We start from the raw sequence: 22,549 nt of genomic DNA on the forward strand, positions 1-22,549 counted from the left end.
ATAACTGTTATGCCTTTTGCTGTACTATACTAGTGTTGACAGCTACAGGTCGCGTCGTGTAAACAACGAGAAGAGTATCGTGAGCAGCCAGTTAACGGTAAATAAGTTCTCTTTACCATCAGATTAAAACCATAGTTTTTGTTCCATCCAACCATACAAGTCTTTTAAAGTCGTCTACGGTCCAATTTCTTATTGCCTTCCACTCATTTAATGGCTTGTTTATAGTGGCTGCAGCCTAATTTGGTATTCTAACCTTATTAATAGCCAAGGGTTTTTGACTTCTGGTTCATCCAATTCCATTGCTTTCGTCTGTTGAATTTTCAGTATGCTTAATGGTATTTTGTACTCAGCTGCATTTAACATACTTACTAGGACTTCCTAGATGCAACCAATAAAACAAGATGCAACCAAATAAATCAAACTCTAAACATGCTCTATCGTTTACTTGACTTGTTACAACCTTTCGTATAGACAATTTTTTTCGTTGCACCTTTCAACTCTTTTGTGACGTCGTATACAGTCCAATTTTTGTCTTTGGAAATTTTCAGACGGGTCTTCACATTTTATCTACGAAGAGCTTTCTTGCCGTCCACTTGCAGGACATGCTTGTTAATGATAGCTGCAGCCAGTTTGGGTGTTCTAACCTTCTTAATGGTCAACATTTTTTTCGCGGCATATATTTTTAAAAGATTTGATCATATACAAATAAACACATCCCACTTTGTGCTAAATGGTCTAAAGCCTAAGATAACGGTATACAATAGACAATTAGTATGCAAAGACTCAGATGGTCTTTGCATACTAATTAGATGTTGCCAGATTACAAAAAAAAAACTAACAAAAGTGAATACATTGCCTTATTTTCATTTTAAAGTATTTTTGCACTTCTAATTAATGCCTGTTTTAAAGACTCAATCATCCGTTTTTCCATCATCTGAAGTGGGTCATAAATCCAAATTTAATAAGCAGTGTAAACGTACATTTAAGGCAGCTATAGCGAGATTGATGTTGCCGAAGGAAATGCATTGACTTGTCGTTAGAAAAATGTTTGGTTTGCTTTGTATTAAGCTTAGTATTCTGTTCAGATTTTCAGACGGAATGCTGTCAAACTCTATATATAATGCTTGATAGCATTATCGGCATCATTTTTGTTTTTTTTTTTTGGTTACAATGATACGTTTTTTTCTTTTCGTTATTTTTTTATTTGCAAAATAAAAATAATAGTAAAACCATAAGTGCAGTCTTTTGGTATGAAAATAAAAACTAAACATAACTATCAATTTCCGCTCGCGGAATAATTAAAGATTTCCTCGACTATTCCGAAAGTAGAGTAGAATACCAACCCTAGAGGGTGAAATTATACGGCATCGTAGATCATTTTCCGATGCATTAAAAAAAAACAATAATTTTTTAATAAATTTTTGCACCACTTAATGGATTTATTTGTACATATAACGGTTTTTTTTTTGGTTAGTGGGTGTTTTATAAGTACAAAAGTATGGCAGATGGGCTAAACAAGTACATCAATTTTTGCCGCCATGTGTTTGCAAGAAAAAAACCGCTAGAGCTGCGTACTGTCTTTTACAGCGAAATTTTTTATTTTTCTTGCACAATTTAACCCAATTTGGTTTATTGCACTTATATGACTTAACAGTTTTTTGGAGTCATGCTTCGTATTTATTTATTCAAATGTTCTCGCCATGTTACCAAGCACATTTAAATCCTTTGACCCAGAATGAACCAATGATATATTTTTGTTCGCTTATTCAAGAAATGTCATTAGGGTATAGATAACACGGGCCGTTATGCTAGACGTCCGTCAGTCCGCACTGCCCTGATGTTGGGATATGGCAACACAACCTATTTTCTACGACTATAGTTTATTGTAAGGGTTGGTACTCTGTTCCTCTTTTCTGTAAGGGTTGGTATTCTGTTCCTCTTTTCATACAGAAATCTGTTAAACACCATATAAAAAACGTATGAACTAAAAACATGTGCAATAAAAAGGAGGATTTTTTACGCTATAACTTAAAAAGAGCACTTAAAAACAATAAGTTCCAGAGCAATATGAATGGAAGATTGTGCCAGTAAAAAAAATTCATGTAATTAATTATGTTTAAAAAAATAATGATATTTTGTTAAAGTTGCCGAAATCTAAACTGAATACTCTGCTTTACAGTTCACCATATTGCATAAAGCTGAAATGCTTTCGATGCGTGAGGAGTGGATATTTTAAAAAAGGTAAATTGTTATTTTTAAAATTGTTTATGTTCGTTTAGACCTTAAAAATGTTCTGGACCATACGAAGGGACCCTTTGAACCATAGCCATGGGCAACATTTATATAGTTATTTTTAAAAAGTAAATGGCAAAGACCAATTTATTCATTCCAAATAAAAATTTTAAACATATGATGCACATTTGATTGTATTACTACATATTTAAATAAGATACGCTAAATTATCCTTTACATGTACATTATTTACATGAAATTTTCGCTTTATCTTACAGGATGACATGGAAACTGTTAGGAATTTTTTTTTCTTCAGCGCAGAAGATGAAAACTTCACTGAGGTAAGTATGTTGTACAAGCCTTCTTGAACCAGTTCCTGAATTTGTGATTGAAGTGATCTGTGTTGAAAGCGATTCTGTACAATCTCCCCAACTAATAAAAAATTACATTTAAGTCAAAATTGCGTAGGTCGTGCCAAGTGCTTATTTGTTTTTTTTTGGTATTCAAATTGCACTCGTCCCGGCCTGCAGATAATTGACATGTTCATCAAGTAATTAGTGTATTCTTACATGTTCACAGTGTTTAAAGGCTATAGTGATTAGTAGTCTATAGAATGTTAAGTTCAGACGTAGTCTATAGAACGTTAAGTTCAGCGAAATCATAAATTTTTCTCAATACCGTCAATTACAAAAACAAAATTGACATTGTTCTTGAGAACAAACGGAGAATAATATTATCCGTCAATAAATGTTATATTGTACTTAGCAAATCCTTCTTCCGACATTAAAGGTTTCCACTATCCTTTCATTTACATATATTCGGCAGAAACATTGGTACTTGCGAAAGTAAATTATGGATTATGACATACATTGAGTATTCAATAGGTAAAATCCTCCAGCTTGCTCCCTCTTTTCTGATTTGGCTTCAACATAAGCCGCTATCTCGCTTATTCTCCTTGAGGCACTAGAGGGCGCTATTGATTATTGATTATGGAGTATGTACATACATTGAGTATTCGATGGGTAAAATCCTCCAGCTAGATCCCTCTCTTCTGATTTGGCTTCCATATAAACCGATATCTCGATTATCCTCCTTGATGCACTAGAGGGCGCTATTGATTTTCGATTTGGCTGAAATCTGTTAGGATTTACAACATTAATTTCAAGTAAGGGTGCGCTTGAGTGGAGAACTTGTCATTAAGTTTTTTATCTTCTTGCTTTCGCTGTAATAACCTTAACTAAAGTGCCGTTCAGCGACACGTCTAAGTAAAATATTTGTTTAAAAAAAGTTAAAGTTTATTGAACCTTTTTTTTAAATAGCGCCATTTAAACCTTGAGTCATAAAAAAACTTAGTACATGGTACAATGATATAAAACACACATCAATCAAAAAAAAAAATCCGAATAAAAAAACACTTCAATTTCTTTCAAACACTCCAGCCAAGACAGATTAGTAAAAATTCAAAAAATAATGTGAAAAATCCTTTAATGGCAGCACATCAACCTTTTCATTCGGTGTTCTTGGCTAACAAAGTGAATTAGCAATACCGCCCCACACTTAACACACAGGAAGTCTCTTCACAACATTAACCACATTGCTATGATGGATGCAAAATTGCTGCTGCTGTTACTGCTTTGCTGCATGTTGTTGTTGTTGATGATTATGATGATTCAAGACGACGGCCCAAAGTGAAATATTTTAGCACGCATGCGCGCCCTGTAATTATATCATTTAATAAAATTACTCTGCATCTGCATATAAAGGAATTTGGGCCTACCGAAAGATGGACGGACGGACCATTGGCATATGTTCAAATGAAAAACCACAAAAATTAAGAATAAATTTAAATCTTTATGTGTGAATATTTATTTGAATCTTTTTTTCTCTGCAATATGTTAATGTATGTAGGATGCTTACGGTGATGCAGCATGTTGTGAACATCAATCATTTTGTATGCATGCATGTGAAGATGTAGTGAGTGCGTGCAGTTATAAGCTTTTGCATGCAGTATGGCTAAAACCATAGGTTATGTGATGTGCACACGGCATATGAGTACCAGGCTTATGGTTAGAAAGATTTTCACAAAATAAATAAAAAAAAAACTTTACAAACAGTAGAGGCATTAGGAGCCGATGGATTACTAGCACATGAAGTTTTAAACGAAACATTCTTTTGACCAATCTGCCACCAAGCAAAAAAGTGTGGCAGATCCATCAAACGAATGTATAGTTTTGTTATCATCACGTGTTTGCTCCCGAAAATTTCGCTTTAGGTGCATAACGACATTTAAGTGTTAAAGAAATTATCAAATCATTGGTCGTCATAAAATAATGTGGAAAAAATCACAATGTAAAGCAGAGCGAACCGAAGAATTTTAGGATATGTATTTCTTATGACAACGAAAATTTCTTTCAGCTGCGTACCGGCATTTAAAATGAAAAAAGGCAATGTATCCACTTTTGAAAATCAAATCATTGAAACAGCAAAAAAGAATGATTCAGTTTGTAAAATTTGTATTGTAGTACTATATAGTGGAAAGCAGCGAAAATTGTATGGAAATTACATCTATCCAGTACAGCAAAGTTGTGGAAAATTACAAATGCAGGCTTATGTGGAACATCTGTCTTCAGGATTGCCACACTAAGTTTATCACAATTAATGGGCGTTTTCTCATTATCCGTTTGCAATTTGTCGTATCGATATTTTTCTGGTTAAAGGAACTTGGTTTTCTAAATATATGCTTATCCTAACGATAAACCTTTACCGACAGATGGGTGCCAGTTAATGACTTAAGCTGAGTATTCTGTTCAGCTTTTCAAGCAGAATGCTGTCAAACTGAATTGCGTTGGCTGAAAATAGGCGGAAAATTTTTACTCTGATTATAGTGAGGAAAATGACAAAAAACTATTATAGTGCCAACACTTGAAACTATTGCCTGCATCATTTTTGCTTCTTTTTTCTTCATTCTTAGGTGACTCTTCTTAAGAATGAAATAAAAAAAAACGTAATATTTGTAATTGTTGTTCATAGTTGCCATTTTTCTTCTCAATCCAACGTTTCCCTAATCTCCGTATACTATTTGCCTTGATTGTGTAAATGAATAATAATCAAAAGTTATGTTTTTCTCAAAGATATTCAATTCTCTTGAATAATTTAACTTTTTTATGGTTAACGGTAAACAAAATACAATCATTATTGAATTGAGTAAGTTGCCATATCGATATTATTTTAAAGGATACTGTTTGACAACATGAATAGGTCTGTTCGAGTACTTTTCCATTAAAAATTTGCAGGAGAGTAATAACATCCTTTGCTCCCTTTTACTATTTATTTGAATAAAACAGTTGTATTTCATAAAACAGTTGTTTGATGCCGCAAATTTCTGCAGGGAAAAAAGCCTCCAGTAGAAATTTGCAAGCTCTCACGCACTCTTCCGCTCTCTTCTGTTGGCAAATAAAGTACGCGTACAACTTCCAGTAACAATTTGTACAAATTTTTTACTACGCGAACACACACGATGATCCAATAATTTTGCTCACAAAAATTTGACCTTTTATGGTAAATTGTATAAAACGAAAAATGTAGAATAATTTTATAAAAAAAATATAACGAGCACTTTGTTCTGCGTTCCCCACTGTGTAAGTTAGCATATAACAAAAATATTTTTAAAGAATTGTAATTAAAGTTAATTTCCATTACCATTTATATACCTATGCCTTATTTTGTTGTTGTAAAATTAAACTCATGTATTTGAAGATTTGAATTATGTCATTTAATTCTTTTAGTTGTTTTTATCTTTCATTCGTTTTATTGCATTTAATATGTATAATTTTTCGAATTTAAAATGTATTTTCTCATTACACTTTTTGTTGTTTAGTTTTTCTTTTTTTAATTTAAATTGCAATTTGATTTCACATCTGTATATGTATGTATATTTATAGTATATTTATATATATATATATATATATATATATTCATTTAAATTCTTATTAAGTACATTATCGTTTTGCTTAAATTTGTTTATAATTACATTTTAGTTTTTTTTTTATAATATTCGTAGTTGTTTTGTTATTGCATATATATATATAGAAGAATATTTGTAGTACATACACATAGAGAGATAGAGAGAGAGAGTGAATGTAAACATTGGTAAACAGAGTATTGACGCTTTCAATTTCAGATAAGAAGTCGATTTTTTTATTTTTAAATTTATTTTTTGTTTATTTTTATTTTTTTTCGTTTACGTTTCTTATTTTGTTTTCAAATATAATACATATAAATCACGACAAAAAATATATGGAGAAAGGTATTGAATGAGAAGGGAATTTTTTATTTATTTATGTTATTTTATAAAGTTCTTTTTTTTAATTTTTTTCTTCAATTGTTTATATACTCAATTATGGTGTTTTCTTTTTGTTTGGGCGTGTGTAAGTGTGGCGGGTTTTTTTTATTTTTGTATACATTTACGACGGTATAGAGAGAAAAATATGACTTTTTGTTTGTTTTTTTTTTATAAATTTAATTAAAATACACTTTAATTACGAGTGGTTTTATTTCTTGTATATTGTTGTTTTTTATATCTAGGAGGCTAGGAATTATTTAAAAAAGAGACATTTATATTTATATTAAAATAGAGAGAGAGAGAGAAGAGATAAAGAGAAGGAGGATCTAATATAGAGTTATAGTTTCAAGGTATCATTAGGTGAAAGGAGTTCGTGGAGTGGGGTTACAAGGGGTTTATTAGTTCGGCAAAGTATATGCAAATAATTTTCCTTTAATGACTTTTGCTATTTTTCAATGCTTTTAATCTCATAAGCCTAGTACTGAGTTCGACTTTTCGCCCGAATAACTCAAAACGGACTATAAAAAAAAAGGTTACGAACAAAATGCGGACATATTCTGTAGAAATGGTACTGAGTTCTATAAGCAAAATAGCAGCGACATGTCGCTGAGTCAATATAACTTTCGCTTCAATTAATAGCAAAAGTAATTAATTGCTCACGAACTAGGTCAACAAACAACAACTGTTTCAATAAATTTACTTTTGTTGTGTGTCGTTGTATGGCTTTTTTATGTTAAGTCGTCCAATAGATTGCGGCATGTTGAGCAATGAATTAGAAGACAATTTTCGTGTACTAATAGTACTAGGCCATTCATGCATTCAGTCAAGGAGAAAACATTAGCATCACTTTTTTCTTTACAATGCATCTATGTGGTATTTGCATGTAAATTTGATGTGTTTCTTTCAAATACATTCTATATGGTAGCCCTGTAGTTTTAAATCATAACGGTACTCTTCGGCAAAAACATAATTGCATTAAACTGAAGTGTCCAAAAGTAATTTAATATTATAAATATCTAATTTTTCGTGCCGAAGCTAATCGGCAATGGTAAAAATTAAACAAATAGCTTGTAACAATGTAAATATTAGCTGTGTTTTATTTTAGTACTGGATAGAAAAGCCGTGAAGGGCAAAAGTAAAATGCAAAAATAGTTTCCAGTGCATTTTTTTTTTACCTGTAAAACAATACGAAGAAAAAAGTGAAAATAATTGTAAAATTTATGAATAAAATTTTCAAAACATGTGTGGGCATAGACTCGAAAAAATGTATTAAAATTTGTGTATACATTTGTATAAATAATTGGTTTTAAATTTTATTTTGTTATGCATAATAGATGATGGCCACACTTATTTGTGCAAAACATATCATGGCAATATTCGTTTTTCGCCATATTTTCGCCGATTACTTTTTTTAGATAATAGAGTTTAAAGCAAAGAAACTTTGTTGATTTTATTCAGTATGGCAATCCCACATTACTTATGGTAAAATTTAAAAAAAATTGTAATTTTATCATTGTTAAGTGTGTGATGTTTTGAAAAAGTAATCGCGAAAAACATGATTTTTCAAACGAACATATACCAGCCATAAGCCTGGTATTGGAATTTTATCCAGAACTTCGTTGTCCTGGAAAGATGTCATTTTCATATAAATTTCATTGCACTGCACTATATAGTATAAAATAAAACACAGCTATTGTCATTGTCTTAGCTCCAAAGTATAATTTTGATTTCAATATTCGTTAACTATGGGACGGGTTAGACGCTACAGATTAGCTGACACGAAATGTTATCAATTCAACTTACAGCTTTTTTTGGGTGCAAATATTTATTATTGATCCAAATGTTGCAGAAAGTAAAAACAAGCAAAAAAGCGTTAAGGATACCCACCAACTCGGGTATATATGTATATAAACCACCTTTCGTCAAAATCCGGTGAAAAATGCATAACTTATGCCCCATACAGCTTTATCGAGATATGCTTCGATTTGGACCAAATACTAATAAGTACAAGTCATTGTTCAATGGTGTATAATAAAATATTGGTCTTTTTAGTAGATATATCTAAAAATAATCCGATCTAAAAATAATCTGAGCCTAACATAAGTCTCTGTGTCAAATTTCAGTGAAATCGGATTATAAATGTGCCTTTTATGGGTCCAAGACTTTACATCGAGATATCGGTCTATATGGCAGCTGTATCAAAATCTGGACCGATCTAGACCAAATTGAAGAAGGATGTCTAAGAGCCTAACACAACTCACTGTCCCAAATTTCAGCAAAATCGGATAATAAATGTGGCTTTTATGGGCCTAAGACTCTAAATCGGTGGATCGGTCTATATGGGGGCTGTATCAAGATATAGTCCGATATAGCCCATCTTCGAACTTAACCTGCTTATGGACAAAAAAGAATCCGTGCAAAGTTCCAGCTCAATATGTCTATTTTTAAATACTGTAGCGTGATTTCAACAGACAGACGGACGGACATGGCTAGATCGTCTTATATTTTTACGCTGATCAAATATATATATATATATATATACTTTATAGGGTCGGAAAAGAATATTTCGATGTGTTGCAAACGTAATGACAAAATTAATATACCCCCATCCATCGGTGGAGGGTATAAAAAAGTGAAAGGAAAAAGCTAAAAGTACTAAATACAGAATAGAAACGTCGCATAATTTTGTGTACAATGCGCTTTTGGCTCTAACGGTGCATTAAATGGAGTGAGAAGGCGTGAAAAGAACACGAAGAAGTGACGATTTGTTTATAGCTACCATACTAAATGACATAAACGGCTATTGGCTATGGATACGTGGTAGGTTAGGTTAGGTTGAAAAGAGGGTATGGATGGTAATTCGCCACATGCTACAATGGACATACACCTAAACCAGTAATCGACTTGTTGTGCGCTCTAGATATTTAAAAGTAGCCTCGAAAAGAAAATCTATGTTAGAATTTCCGCGCTACTTACAAAATCCTTAATTATTTTCCATACCACTCCCCTAAGTTCATTCATGTCTGTTATTGTGTACCGACCTAAGTACCGGGGTATATAAGCCGCAAAAGCCGGGCAATGTGATAGGAAATGCTCCAACGTCTCCCGTATGTCATCCACTTGCTATCATTTGTCGCAGCGATTTTGCACAAGAGAGATCGTAGTCCCATGTGTCCCGTAATGATACCGAAATGACGGGATATGTGATAAGCCGGAGACTAAAACACCTTTTCTTTAGCTTTAATAGCCTTACTCAGGTGTCTCTTAACCCTCTCATGCCCGATGTTGCGAATATGCAACATTGAGTTTATGGACGTCTAAGTACCTCTATTTTACATATTTTTCTTTGATTCTTCGCAAAAATATAACGTCATGTGTTGTTTATGGCTACAGCTGATAATATGGTAGTCAGCTGTGCACGTGTTCAGTTAGTAGCTATTATCCCGAGAGCGAAGATGACAAATTCGTTTTGAAAAAAAAAAAAAAAAAAAATACGTTCAACAACTTAATTAAAAGAGGTAAATGAGTAATAAAGAGCCCGGCGTGAAAAAATTATTTAATTCGCCTGCAATAATTTTGTAAATGTAGTGTTGCGTATATGCAAAGTTGGTCAAATTGAGGTAATTTTCCAAAAATAAAAACTAATGAAGAATACAAACTTCTTTATTCTCTAAAGGGCGCATTTTTTTTATCCTATTTGGCTGAAAGTTTGCATGAAGTGTTTTGTTTTGACATCCAATAACTGTGCTTAGAATGGTTAAAATCAGTTCATAACCTGATATAGCTGTCATATATTCAATTGTCCTACTGAATGAAATCAGCAAGTTTTTTTTGCTTGCTGATTTCTGCCAGTTGCAACGAATAGAAATAAACGAGCAACAGATTATTGTGAATGGGCAAAAAAGGTGTTGTGAATGAAAAAAAAAGATTTTTGCCCCAATTAAACCAATTTTGTAATTTTTTTTGCTTCTGAGTTAGAAATTTTTTTTTTACAAAACATGTTTTCGGTTTGCTGTTAACTTTTTTTTTAATTTACTAATGTTTTTGGTTCTCTCATTTCCTCTTTCTCATTTCTCTAAAGAAAGAAATAGAAGAAAACGTTATATTTCTATTCGTTGCATCTCATAGCCATTTTTTTTTTTTGTTGATACGACGGTTCATCTACTCTTTTCTAATGTCTATGGCTTACGGGCTATTTTATTGAATTAAGTTTTTCGGGTGGCAGCACTGTTGGATAATGTCATCTGTGAAAGTGAAAAGTGTTCAGAATACCGCAAATCGTTGAAAATGGGACTTACAACATCTCGATCCAAATCCTCCACAAATTATGTTAATTTCTGACTGGGATGATGAACAGACGCATGCCGAAGAGTTACCGGTGCATAGACAGTGGAAGACATAAAATAAATCATCGAACTCAGCAAAAAATGGCTATGAGTTGCAACGAATAGAAATCTGACGTTTTCTCTCCTTTCCTTCTTCTCATTTCTCTTAAGAAATAGGCTAAGGAGAGAAAACCAAAACATTGAAAAACCCAAATAAATTAAAAAAAGTTTACAGCAAAGCGCAAACATTTTTAATCCAAAAGCAACAAAATTGGTTCAATTACAGCTTCATTCTTTTTTCATTCCAATTTTCTCGTTGATTTGCATTTGAAGTCGCGCAAAAGCTGGTATTATACGATATATTCTCTTACAAATTTTTTTCAAAAGTAGCAACTCTGAAAGTTGTACACATCTTGCGATACTTACAAAACGTTAAATATGAATAATGGTTTTTGGAATATTTAAGCAATTATTTCGAATAAAGTGAGCTCTTATTTCATCGAACACATATGTAGAAACATGTCCATTAAAAAATAGTACAATACGTATGAGAATACACGCGCTCTATTCGTATCTAACGTACAAAAGTCATGTGGATATAGAAAGTGACAGCACATGTCGTGCAATAGCAGCAATCAGTAATTAGGTGGCCAATCGCATTGGATAATATTTTTCCCAGCTTCAAAATATTGGTATACCAAAGTTTAATTTAATAAAAACGAACTTTTGAAATTATTTCCCCTGGTCCATTAAAAATATAAAAAAAATATTCATAATTTTTTTTTGTTTCGAAAATAAATATTCATATGTATTTTTTTTACACTAAAAAATTAAATTTAATAAAAACTCTATACAAAAAATAAAATAATAGAATAGAATATGTAAAATTAAAATTAAAAGTGTATGTTTATGTCAAATATTTTTGTTTTTAAAATACGAAATACATTTGCATGTACTTTACCATAGGTTTAAAGTGGGGATTAGGTGAAAATATTGCGAGTGTTTTCTCAATGTTTTCTTCTTCTTTGTAGTCTTCATCTGCTTCTTCATGTTGCTCTTCTCCTACTATCATAATGAGCTTATTGATGATGATTATGATGAGGAATAGTAGTAGTAGTCGTAATAAAAAAGAGAGATCATTATTTATTGGAAGTCTAAGATTAATTTCATGCTGCTGCATCTTCTGCCTTATTTGTATATGCTTCAGCTCTAGTTGCTGGTGTTGGGATCCATAGCGTGATCTTAACCAGCGTCACAACTCATAGGCAATGTTATTTTGTTCGTCTCGCGTTTTTCTGGCCTTAAACGGTGCCGAGAAATGCTCAAAGGCTGTTTCGGGCGTAAACGAAGAAGTCGAATACGAACGTAAACGACGATGTGGCGTTTTCGACGAGGTATGTGGTCCCGAACTGCGGGAACGCTGATAGGGAGGACGACCAAAGGAAGTGCTGCTGTAGAGACCACTTCGATTGCGTCCGCTACCAGCGCCACCACCTCCGCCTGCTCCAAAACAACGCATTGCTGCACAAATCAGATTACACCAACGCCACGAAGAGGGCGAAAAATTGTAAAAAGGCGGTGCCGACTTGGGCAACAAATGCTGCCGACTATTGTGCAAATAGGGATTGTAATTTGAGCGAAATGAACCACTGTCACTGCTGTTGCCACTATCTATGCTGGTCTGCAGATTGTTAAAGCGAAATATATTGCCATTGTGGGGAAAATAGGGATCGTCTTCGGCCGTATGGAAGCCATGATTATCGGCAGCATTCGAGGAGAGATTGTCGGTGCGATCGAAATCTCTATCTATGGAAACAGCCGGGGTGATAATCATAAATTGACTGTATTTAGTGCGATATGAGCGATTTGTCGAGGGCACCACAGCCTTTGAACTGGAACTATGTCCCGAAGAATACGAGGCTTTGTGCGACGAAGACGAATGATTTGCCGCAGTTGAGGCCTGCTGCTGATTAGCTATAGAATTTAGCAAGGTCTGATTGGTGTCCACCGACGAAAATGAGGCAGTTGACGATGTGGGCGAAATGTCGGCACCCGAAGTGGCATTGTTGAAAAACGACGAGGTGTTGCCCAAAGCTGCTGTGCTGCTTATAATGCCTGCCGTCTGACTAATAAACATGCCCGCCGGCGATGGCTGGGTGGTGGTCACTTGATATTGTAACTGCAATGGCAGTGAGTGTTGCTGTTGTATTTTGGCATGTTGCTGTTGTAGCGCAATACTTGAGGAATGTTGCGGTGGCAAATGAGTTGTGGTGTGTAAAGGAGCCAAAGATTGTGTTGAATGTTGCTGTTGCAGGGCTGGCGATGATGTAGTGGGTGTAGAACCAACAGAGGGCATCCATCATCTTGTTTCCTCGGTGCCGCTGCTACTGTCCTCTGGCTTGACAATTTTATAGGTGATTAAATACTCGGGATAGGCCTGTAAGGAAAACAACAATTGAACAAATTGAATTTGTATATTCTCAAGGAAAACTTACCTGTTCACCTCGATAGACCACATATTCGGCAAAATGTAAACCTCCAGCCGAAGGCCTACCAATAACCGAATGATGGCCAGGCGGTGCATGAGCCATCTTCATGGCACTATATTGTAAAAATGATTTACCTAAAGCCACTCTGCACAGCAACAATTGTCTGTAAGAAATTAGAAAATACAAAAACCGGGTTTAATTTAATAGCCTGCTTGTTGACATCGAAGAAGAACCCCAGACGAATGAAAGACAATCACCCTGACACAGGTTAGTTTTTATAGATTTTTTATGGTATTTACTTTCCACAAATGGTTTATGGTATTTACTCTCATTAAGATGTAAGCCATTTTGATTCGAATTGCCGTTTAAGCAAACTCTTGATTACACAAAAGTTTGACTTGGAGATCGACAAACAGGCCAAATGTTTTTTATTTTGAAACTGTATTGCCGTATGTCGGATTGTGAATTCTTGAATAACAGTTACAAACACAACATCTGTCACGAAACAATTCACAATAGATTATTTTGTGATACTTCAAACATCTGGGCGGAATTACCGCAAACGTGTACGAGTAAAATGGTTCGAAATCTTTCTATTGTGAATTTTATGCATACACATTTCTTTATTAAAAGAGAATTTTTCAAATTTCCATTAAACATCAATAAAATATAAGAAAAAATTTGAATTTGTAATTCAGCCCCTGAATTATAAATTTATATTTAAAGACCCGAACGCAACTCTAGCGAAATTTCCATTAACAAAAACATGGCGGCAAACAACTTACTATACATTCCTTTTGGTAATTTGCCTCAATAGTAAGTGTGACATATTGGCTTAATGTCCTTGTGTTTGCAAACGAAAACTTGGCTTGGGCTGCTTTTTGTCTTTAATGAGAAATTGCCCACTACAATTTTCATTGCAACTTACCTTGGACACATATAACACGATTTATCTTTGTGCGATGGACATCCTATACCTCCTCCAATACCATATACATATTGATTACTTTTCGAGCTGTGTTCAGCAAAATAAATGCCAGCTCCAAACATGCCCCCTATATAGGCATGTCTTTCGTCAAATCCCTTTTGTACAATGGCATTTATAAAGGGGCTACCATGGAAGAGCATTCGTTCATTGGCTTGCATCGTATTCTCCTCGGAAACTTCTTGACGGCGATGAGCGTAACGTTCCCACAGCTTACGATTTTGTACCTTTTGCACCTGGTTTTGGGGGAAAAAGTACACAATTTAAAACAAACAATTAAATATTTAACAAAATATTTACTAAAAACTCTTTTTGACAAAATAACTTTTTTTATAGAAAGCTGACCAACAAGTTATAGAATAAGCTGTTCAACACATGCGGCTTGTACAAAATTAACAACCTTGCAATGTTCAACTTAAGGTCCGCACATAATGTGTGAGGGACTTGCCTTTTTAATACACCATTCCGTGCAGTATAGACCTATTACGCCTAGGGCTTGACGTAAGTGAAGCATTAAGATCTGGAACTATAGCAATATAGCTCCAGAATTGTTTTTTACCCTAGGTTATAAGGCTGACTCCTGCTGTCTAACTACAATCGCTTGGTGCTAGAAGACTTTAATGCAAATCACAAGTTATTAATTGATCTTCTAGGTAACGACCTGGGAACATGACTTTGGCAGAGCTTCCAATTTGTTAGGTGACTAAGGATTCGCCTTATACGATACGGTATAAAGCGGTCAAATCTCCTGGCGCAGGCAGACACAGACGAGCGTGATGGCATTCGTCGCTCCCATTATACTCGGTCTATTATCAGTGGTCAATGAACGAATGTAACTTAAATGCCGGTATTCCTAAGCTTATACGAGATGCAGATGTGAATATATGTGGCACACTAATCACAAGAGAACACATGCTACTCGCCTTTGTCGATCATCAGAAGTAGTAACTGCTGCCTTTGAAAGAATCGAAAGAGAGTCAGTGAAAATGGGTCTGGCAGTAAATGAAGATAAGACGAAATGGTTGTTTCAACTCCCAAACAACCGAGCAGATAAAGAAAATGGAGAAAGTTGGAACCACAACTTTGAGATAGTCAGCAAATTCACTACCTCGGCAACGCCGTAATCGAAACGAATGACACCAGTTTTGAGATAAAGCGAAAAATAATACTGGCAAACAGATGCTACTTTGGATTAAGTAAGCAGTTAAGAAATAAGGCCACCTCTCGACAGATGAAGATTACACTATGTTGTTTTATGGTTCTGAAGCATGGGAACTTGTGAAAGCAGATGAGGCAGAGCTTGGAGTATTTGAGAGAAAGATTCTTCGTAAAATATATGAACCAGTTTGCGTTAATAGAGAATATAGGCGACGTATGAACCACGAGCTGTATGAGCTGAATGACGACGATAGCATAGTTACACGCATCAAAATACAACGGCTGCGTTGGCTAAGCCATATTGTCAGAATGGATGAAGAAGCTCCAGCAAAGAAGTATTTCGAAGTCAAACACGGTGGTACACGCAAACCGGGAAGACCAAAAGCCCGATCCCGGCACGGGATAGCTGTGAGCCCCACGCAGTCTTGAACATTGAGGTCAAATCTGTGTGGGGTTCATTTCTATTAGGAGAAGCTTAGTTGCGAACTAACGGGCGAGTTCACAGGTTACGGATAATGAGTAATTGCAACGACAGTCGCGGAAAATCAGCGGTATCGAGTGGAGAGTCTCAGTCAGAGCCCGGGCGGCACCGACTCTTGCACAAATACTGTGTGCATGTGATGCTCGATATGACAGGGCAAGTTATTAGCGCCTTTAAATAACCAATGGCCACCATGTTTCCGCGGCGATCGGACGAGAATCGCCATCTCCACATGAAAATGTGGTTACAACAAAACAACAACCAAAAGCCCGATGGAAAGATTAAATGGTGGTGTCAGAGATTTTAGAATGAGCGCAGAAGTTCGAGGCGCTTGGAACGCTATTCTACGTTCGGCTAGTGGAACAAATGTTCTGTCATAGCCAATTAAAGTAAAGTATTCCTGAGCTACAGTCTTCGTACAACTCTCGAACTTCGGTAAAAACGATGGTATACTTAAGTTACTTTTGAAGTAACAGTGACTGAGGCGAAGAAATATTGGGTTGCGCAAAAAGTAATTGCGGATTTTTTAAAAGAAAGTAAATGCATTTTTAATAAAACTTGAATGAACTTTAATCAAATATACTTTTTTTACACTTTTTTTCTAAAGCAAACTAAAAGTAACAGCTGATAACTGACAGAAGAAAGAATGCAATTACAGAGTCACAAGCTGTGAAAAAATTTGTCAACGCCGACTATATGAAAAATCCGCAATTACTTTTTGGGCAACCCAATAGTTAAGTTCGCATTTACAAATTTTGCCCATGAACATACCACTAAGGAACAAACTAAGGGCAAACTTCTCACATATCAATGAGTGCAGTCTGATTCAAATTTATGCTCAATAATAAGGTACCCTCCTTATATAGCCGAGTCCGAAGGGCGTGCCGCATTGCGACACCTCTTTTGGAGAGAAGTTTTACATGGCATAGTACCTTAAAATGTTGCCAGCATTAAAATGGGAAAACCACCGTTGAAAATTTTTTCTGATGGTCTTGCCAAGATTCGAACCCCGGCGTTCAGCGTTATAGGCGGACATGCTAACCTCTGCGCTACGGTTCAGGTTGTTCACTCGCCAATTCTCACACTGATGCTGTAGAACCTGGACGTACTGTTAATTGAGTAACTGCCTAAGGCTCTCAGACTGTCTGCGGCCCTTTCACTTTTATAGGTTATGATGAAAATGCGCAGAGTGATCCCGCTACTGAAGCCAGGAAAAGAGAACGGAAAACCGCCCAGACCAATTTCCATTTTCACCATATGACGTTTTTCATCCTTGTAGAAGAGTGTTCATGTGCTGGGCATCAGCACGAATGCTCTGCACACCTTAAATGCACATATAAGCCGAGGTCGTAACCAGGTTAATTATAAGGGACTTCCTTTATATTGCCGATTCCGAACGGCTTGGCGAAGAGCGACCCCACTCAGTAGAGACGTTTACACGACTAATTTCCAAAGGTAAATACTTCACAAGTGTGGTCGGAACTATTAGAGGATAACCACCTCTGACATTTTTTCCGATGTTTTCGACGAAATTTGAACCCAGATATTCAGCGTCAAAAGTGAACATGCTATCACTTGAGCTACAGTGGCCCCATCATTGAGCTTAAAATTGTATCGAACAGCACTTATTGATATAAGATAAGTATCCCCGCTGTTCCCTAACGGAATGTTCATGGTAAAATTTTAAATTTTTTTTTAACCTGGTCAGGCCGTAACATATGACTGTCCCCTGGGATTTTGACCTATTGCCGACCTTCAATACGGCCAGCCATAGTCTGCTTTTTGAAGACACCACTCTCCAGCCGGCCTTACAAAAATATTTATGTGGTCGTCATTAGTATGTGGAGTCTAGAGATAAAAAACCATGTCATGTAGAGTCCAGCACGGAGTTCACCAAGGTTATATTATGACTGTGGTACTGTTCAACCTCTACATATCCTCTATTCCACACCCTCCAGACGGCATTCAGATTGTATCGAAAGCGGACGATAGTATCGCATATGTTATCGACATGGAGCCCTTGCTCCTAGGTCGAACCTGAAGAAGTTAAACCGTCCCGTTAAATCAGAGTAGTTCTGGTTCAATTATGTTCACACAAAGAAGCAATTCCTATTGGGCTAGGACTGGTGCCAACGTCACCAGTTCAACTCCATCCTACTCATTAAAACCAGATTAATTTGCCCTAGGGCTGCGGACTCAAGATTTAGAAGCCAGAGTTGAGGTCGGATTCCGCCTCGGAGTTGAGTATGCTTGCTCCGACTGAATTTTGTGACTTTGAATCCGGCCCATGGTCGAGGTAAAGGGTCAGATTCCATAGCCCTGCTTTTATCACATCCACTTTAGATGCGTTGCAGAGTTCCTAGATCTGGACATTCAACAGAACCTAGCGAATAAATTAAGGATTAGGACTCAACATACTGTTACAACCATTTCGACGGGATAACTATGAGCATCACACAGGCTGGAACTTTGAGCTCCAATCTGTGTGGTGTTCTTCGTTAATAGGAGAAGCCGGTTGTACGTACCGGATTGACCTGATAGAGTCCTTCATCGGCGAGGGCTGCCGCCTCAGTGTACAACACACGGCTAAAACAACAACAACGAGAAGCATAGCTGGGATCTGCGGATAGTGGAATGCTTCATACGGTGTAGCTGAAACGACAGTCGCCGACGATATCGAGTGGAAAGTCTCAGTAAAAGACAGACCTCTTGCTTAAATACTGAGTGCCTATGATGCTCGATATGGCAAGGCGGGTTGTTGACGCCTATTTATAACTACTGGTCATCATTTTCCCGCGGCGATCGGTTGCATGGACCGAAAGTGACAAAAATCACTACCTCCTCATGAAAATGTGCCTACGACAACAACAACACACCACACAATGACATAGAATGTTATGTTGAAAAACTTTCACGATTTTTTTTTTAATTCTTTCATTATTAAACAATTTTAATATTCTACAATAAAATACATTATTTGCACTTACCCTTATAATATTATAACGCGTGAAATAGCCACCTGCCTGACCGTTATCCCTGTGTTCTCTAATGGTGGCTTGCATTTCTTCTTCGACTGCTAGAAATTCTTTATCATCGGGTAAAAGATCAACTAGCAGTGTTCCAGGATTGACATTGTTGCCAATGCCTATGAATAGCCAAACAAAAAAGGAAACATGACTATGTATCACAGACTTTATGCATATGCATCATTCTATTCATTATACTCACCTGTGGTTGCTCTCAATTGAGCAATGCCCTTTAGGATTTTATGACGAAAACCATAGGCTGAAACGCCTACTTGTTTTAAGTCTTCATGGCCCATTTCTGCAAGTATTTCCAAGGTGATTTGTTCCCTCTCGAAGAGATCAGTTAAGTGTTCTAGTTGTAGACTGCTTAAGAAACTGGCAATGTTGGTTATTGACTCGGGATCAGCAACATCTTCACCCAAATCGGTGGAATTAGCTTCAGCACCCTGGGCTGGACTAATGCGTGTGGACAAAGGAAGAGGCACAGGAACACTTAGGGTCATTGAAGCACCCGAAGGCAGAGTAACGGTTTCAGTGCTGGGCGATAACACCGTACAAGCTGCCACATTGGAATTGGTGGTCGATAAACTATTGGCAGCGGCAGCGGCTGCAGCTGTTGTCGTTGTAACCGGTGCCAGAGGAGTGGAATTGTTACTAAGTAATGATTGCTGGGAAGCACTCAGTGCTGAGCTACTCAATGATGTGGCCATGGCATCTTGTAGCAAACATTTGACATCATCTGCCGTGGCTAATTCAATGGGTGTTTGGCCTTCTTGGTTTTTCATATATGAATCGGCCCCATGGGCCAAAAGCAATGAGCACAGCTGAGTGCGTCCCTTTTGGGCTGCTTCGTGCAGGGGTGTGAAGCCCCATTTGTCGGTAGCATTTACCACAGTCTTGTGTTTGATGAGTAGGGCAGCTATTTCCAAATGCCCATACGAAGAGGCATTATGGAGTGGTATTAGGCCACCCTTGTCTTGGGCATTTACATCTGCCCCATTCTCGAGCAAGTACTCGGCCACTTCGTAGTTGTTATAGCCAGCGGCCAAATGTAGCGGAGTCGAGTTGCGACCCTGAGCATCACGACAATTGATGGTTTCAGGGGTCACCAGCCTTTGGACTCGTGCAAGATTTCCCTTTTTGGCAGCATCTAACAGGGCCGAGTTGCCTCTCAACAGTTCCGCCACATCATGATCGGACTCTTTGACTAAATCAGCAGGTGTGGCACCATCACGATTCTTCTTTGTGGGATCCGCGCCATGTTTTAGCAGTAATTTCACTATGTCATATTTTCCCTTGGCGGCAGCTTCATGCAGTGGCGTAAACTTCCATAAATCGGAAACATTCACATTAGCCCCCGCCTTGATCAACAGCTTGGTCACCTCAAAATGCCCATAGGAGCAGGCATTGTGTAGAGGCACCAGACCACCCTTATCGGCTGCATGCACCTCGGCCCCTTGCTCCAATAGAAATTCCACCACTTGAACACGATTGAAGCCCGCGGCAAAATGCAGCGGTGTTGAATGTCTACCATCCAAATCGCGACAATTCACCGAATGCGGATTGGCCAAAACAATGCGCCGTACTGTGTCCAAATCCCCTGCCTTGGCAGCTTCCAACAAATGTGTCTCAGTGTCTGGAGGATCTTTGAGAATCTTCAAAACACTATCCGAGGCCAATTGGGCAGCCGTATAACCTTCCAACGAAATGATCGTGGTGTCAATATTATACGACAGCAATAATCTCACGGCCTGTTCGTCACGAGCACATTTGTGTAAAGCCGTCTGGCCCAGACCATCGAGGGCATTGACTTTGGCACCGTTTTTCAAGAGAGTATCCATAATATCATAATGTAATTGTTCCGCTGCCACATGCAGCGGTGTAAGGAATGCCTTGTTTTTCTCATTCAAGAGGGAACCCTTGCGTATCAACAGCTCTGATATCTAAAAACCAAGCACAAGAATTGTTCAAATAAAGCCAAGCATTGTTATAGAAGTCTTTATTGTCATTACCTGTTTTCGTTTGGGATCTATGGATACCGCTGTGGCATGTAGAGGTGTATCGCCGGAGTAAGGATGTATGAAGTTTACCGTTTCGGAAGAGAGGAATTTCTTTAGGCGTGGAATATTTCCTGTTTTGCAAGCATCTAAGACACAATGACCCTTGTATTCATCTGAAAGCACACAAGAATGAAATTATTCGGTTCATCAAGGAGGAAAATATTGAAAAAAAATCCAAGACAAATCGGAGCATGGAGAAAAGTGAGGATAAGATTTTGAGAACATGACTTGGCTTACTGCCAACATCACTTATAGTATGCCACTCGATTTGTTGCACAATTCAACGACATCACTTGATTTTATCGATTGTCGAAAGAAACGAGTGAACAAATTTCAGTGATATTAGCAGCTTCTTTAAGCTCTTCGATTTGTCTTGAAACGAAAGATACGCTATTGAAGGCATCATTATAATTGCAATCTTCTTACAGTGAATTCTTTCACGTAGTTCCCTGGTTGGCGCCGAATCAATCGCCGACTTATTATGACAATTGAGCAGCGTGGGATTGGCACCTTTGCTCAGGAGCAGACTACATACTTCGACTCGACTCTTAGAGGCAGCTTCGTGCAACGGCGTAAATGCCCATAAATCATTGGCATTGACATCAGCACCGGCCTTGATCAATAGTTTGGTCACCTCAAAGTGACCATACGAACAGGCATTGTGTAATGGCACCAAACCACCTTTATCTTTAGCATGCACATCCGCGCCATGTGCCAACAGAATTTCGACAATTGCTATCCGATTATAACCCGCTGCTAAATGTAAAGGTGTTGAACGTCTACCATCGCTAGCATGACAATTAACATTGAGTGGTGTCAGCAGGGCCAACAGACGTTCCTTGGCTCCTGATCGAGCCGCCTCTAAAAGTTCATCCTTACGATATTCGCCCGTCAGCACCGGTCTTGTATTCTCATCGGCCAACTCCAAAGGGGTCTTATTCTCCGAGTTGCGTATATTCGGATTGGCACCATGTTGCAGCAAAGCTATGCAAACATCCACTTTACCCTTGCTGGCTGCCTCATGCAGGGGTGTATAATTCCAATTGTCTGTGGTGTTCGGACATGCCCCGGCTTTAAGCAAGAGCCGCACTACTTCCGCATGGCCAAATGAGCAGGCATTATGTAGGGGATGTAGGCCACCCTCATCGCAGGCTTGTATGGAAGCACCATTGTTAAGCAGAAACTCAACAACCTCACGGCGACCGTAACCTAAAAATGAAAGAACAAGAAATGTGAGAAAAACAACAACACATAAATTAGCACTAATGCATAACAGTGTAAAATAATCTGACATGGTTTGTGGATGGAGGCAGGGATTTAGAAGGTTGCAAACAGCAATACAAAGTGTCAATTTGATTTTGTTTCTGTCATTCTTGCCATTGTTAGCCATTCGGGGACAAGTGTTGATTATAATGGCGTTGAGAATTTTGAGGACGGGTGATGTTCTTTTT

General features: G+C 37.2%; 1 protein-coding gene across 1 annotated transcript in view; it reads right to left on the reverse strand.

Annotated features, from left to right (window-relative positions):
• Positions 1-6,330: 6,330 nt before the first annotated feature.
• Positions 6,331-22,549, reverse strand: part of LOC106081897 (poly [ADP-ribose] polymerase tankyrase) — a 54,376-nt gene continuing 38,157 nt past the window's right edge. The window contains 7 exon segments of the mRNA XM_013244151.2: positions 6,331-13,336; positions 13,395-13,551; positions 14,317-14,609; positions 19,000-19,157; positions 19,241-20,981; positions 21,051-21,211; positions 21,525-22,307. Of these exon segments, the coding sequence (XP_013099605.2) occupies positions 12,152-13,336; positions 13,395-13,551; positions 14,317-14,609; positions 19,000-19,157; positions 19,241-20,981; positions 21,051-21,211; positions 21,525-22,307 (4,478 nt within the window). The 3' untranslated portion in view covers positions 6,331-12,151.

The sequence above is a fragment of the Stomoxys calcitrans genome, chromosome 2, assembly GCF_963082655.1.
Source record: "Stomoxys calcitrans chromosome 2, idStoCalc2.1, whole genome shotgun sequence".
Lineage (NCBI taxonomy): Eukaryota > Metazoa > Arthropoda > Insecta > Diptera > Muscidae > Stomoxys > Stomoxys calcitrans.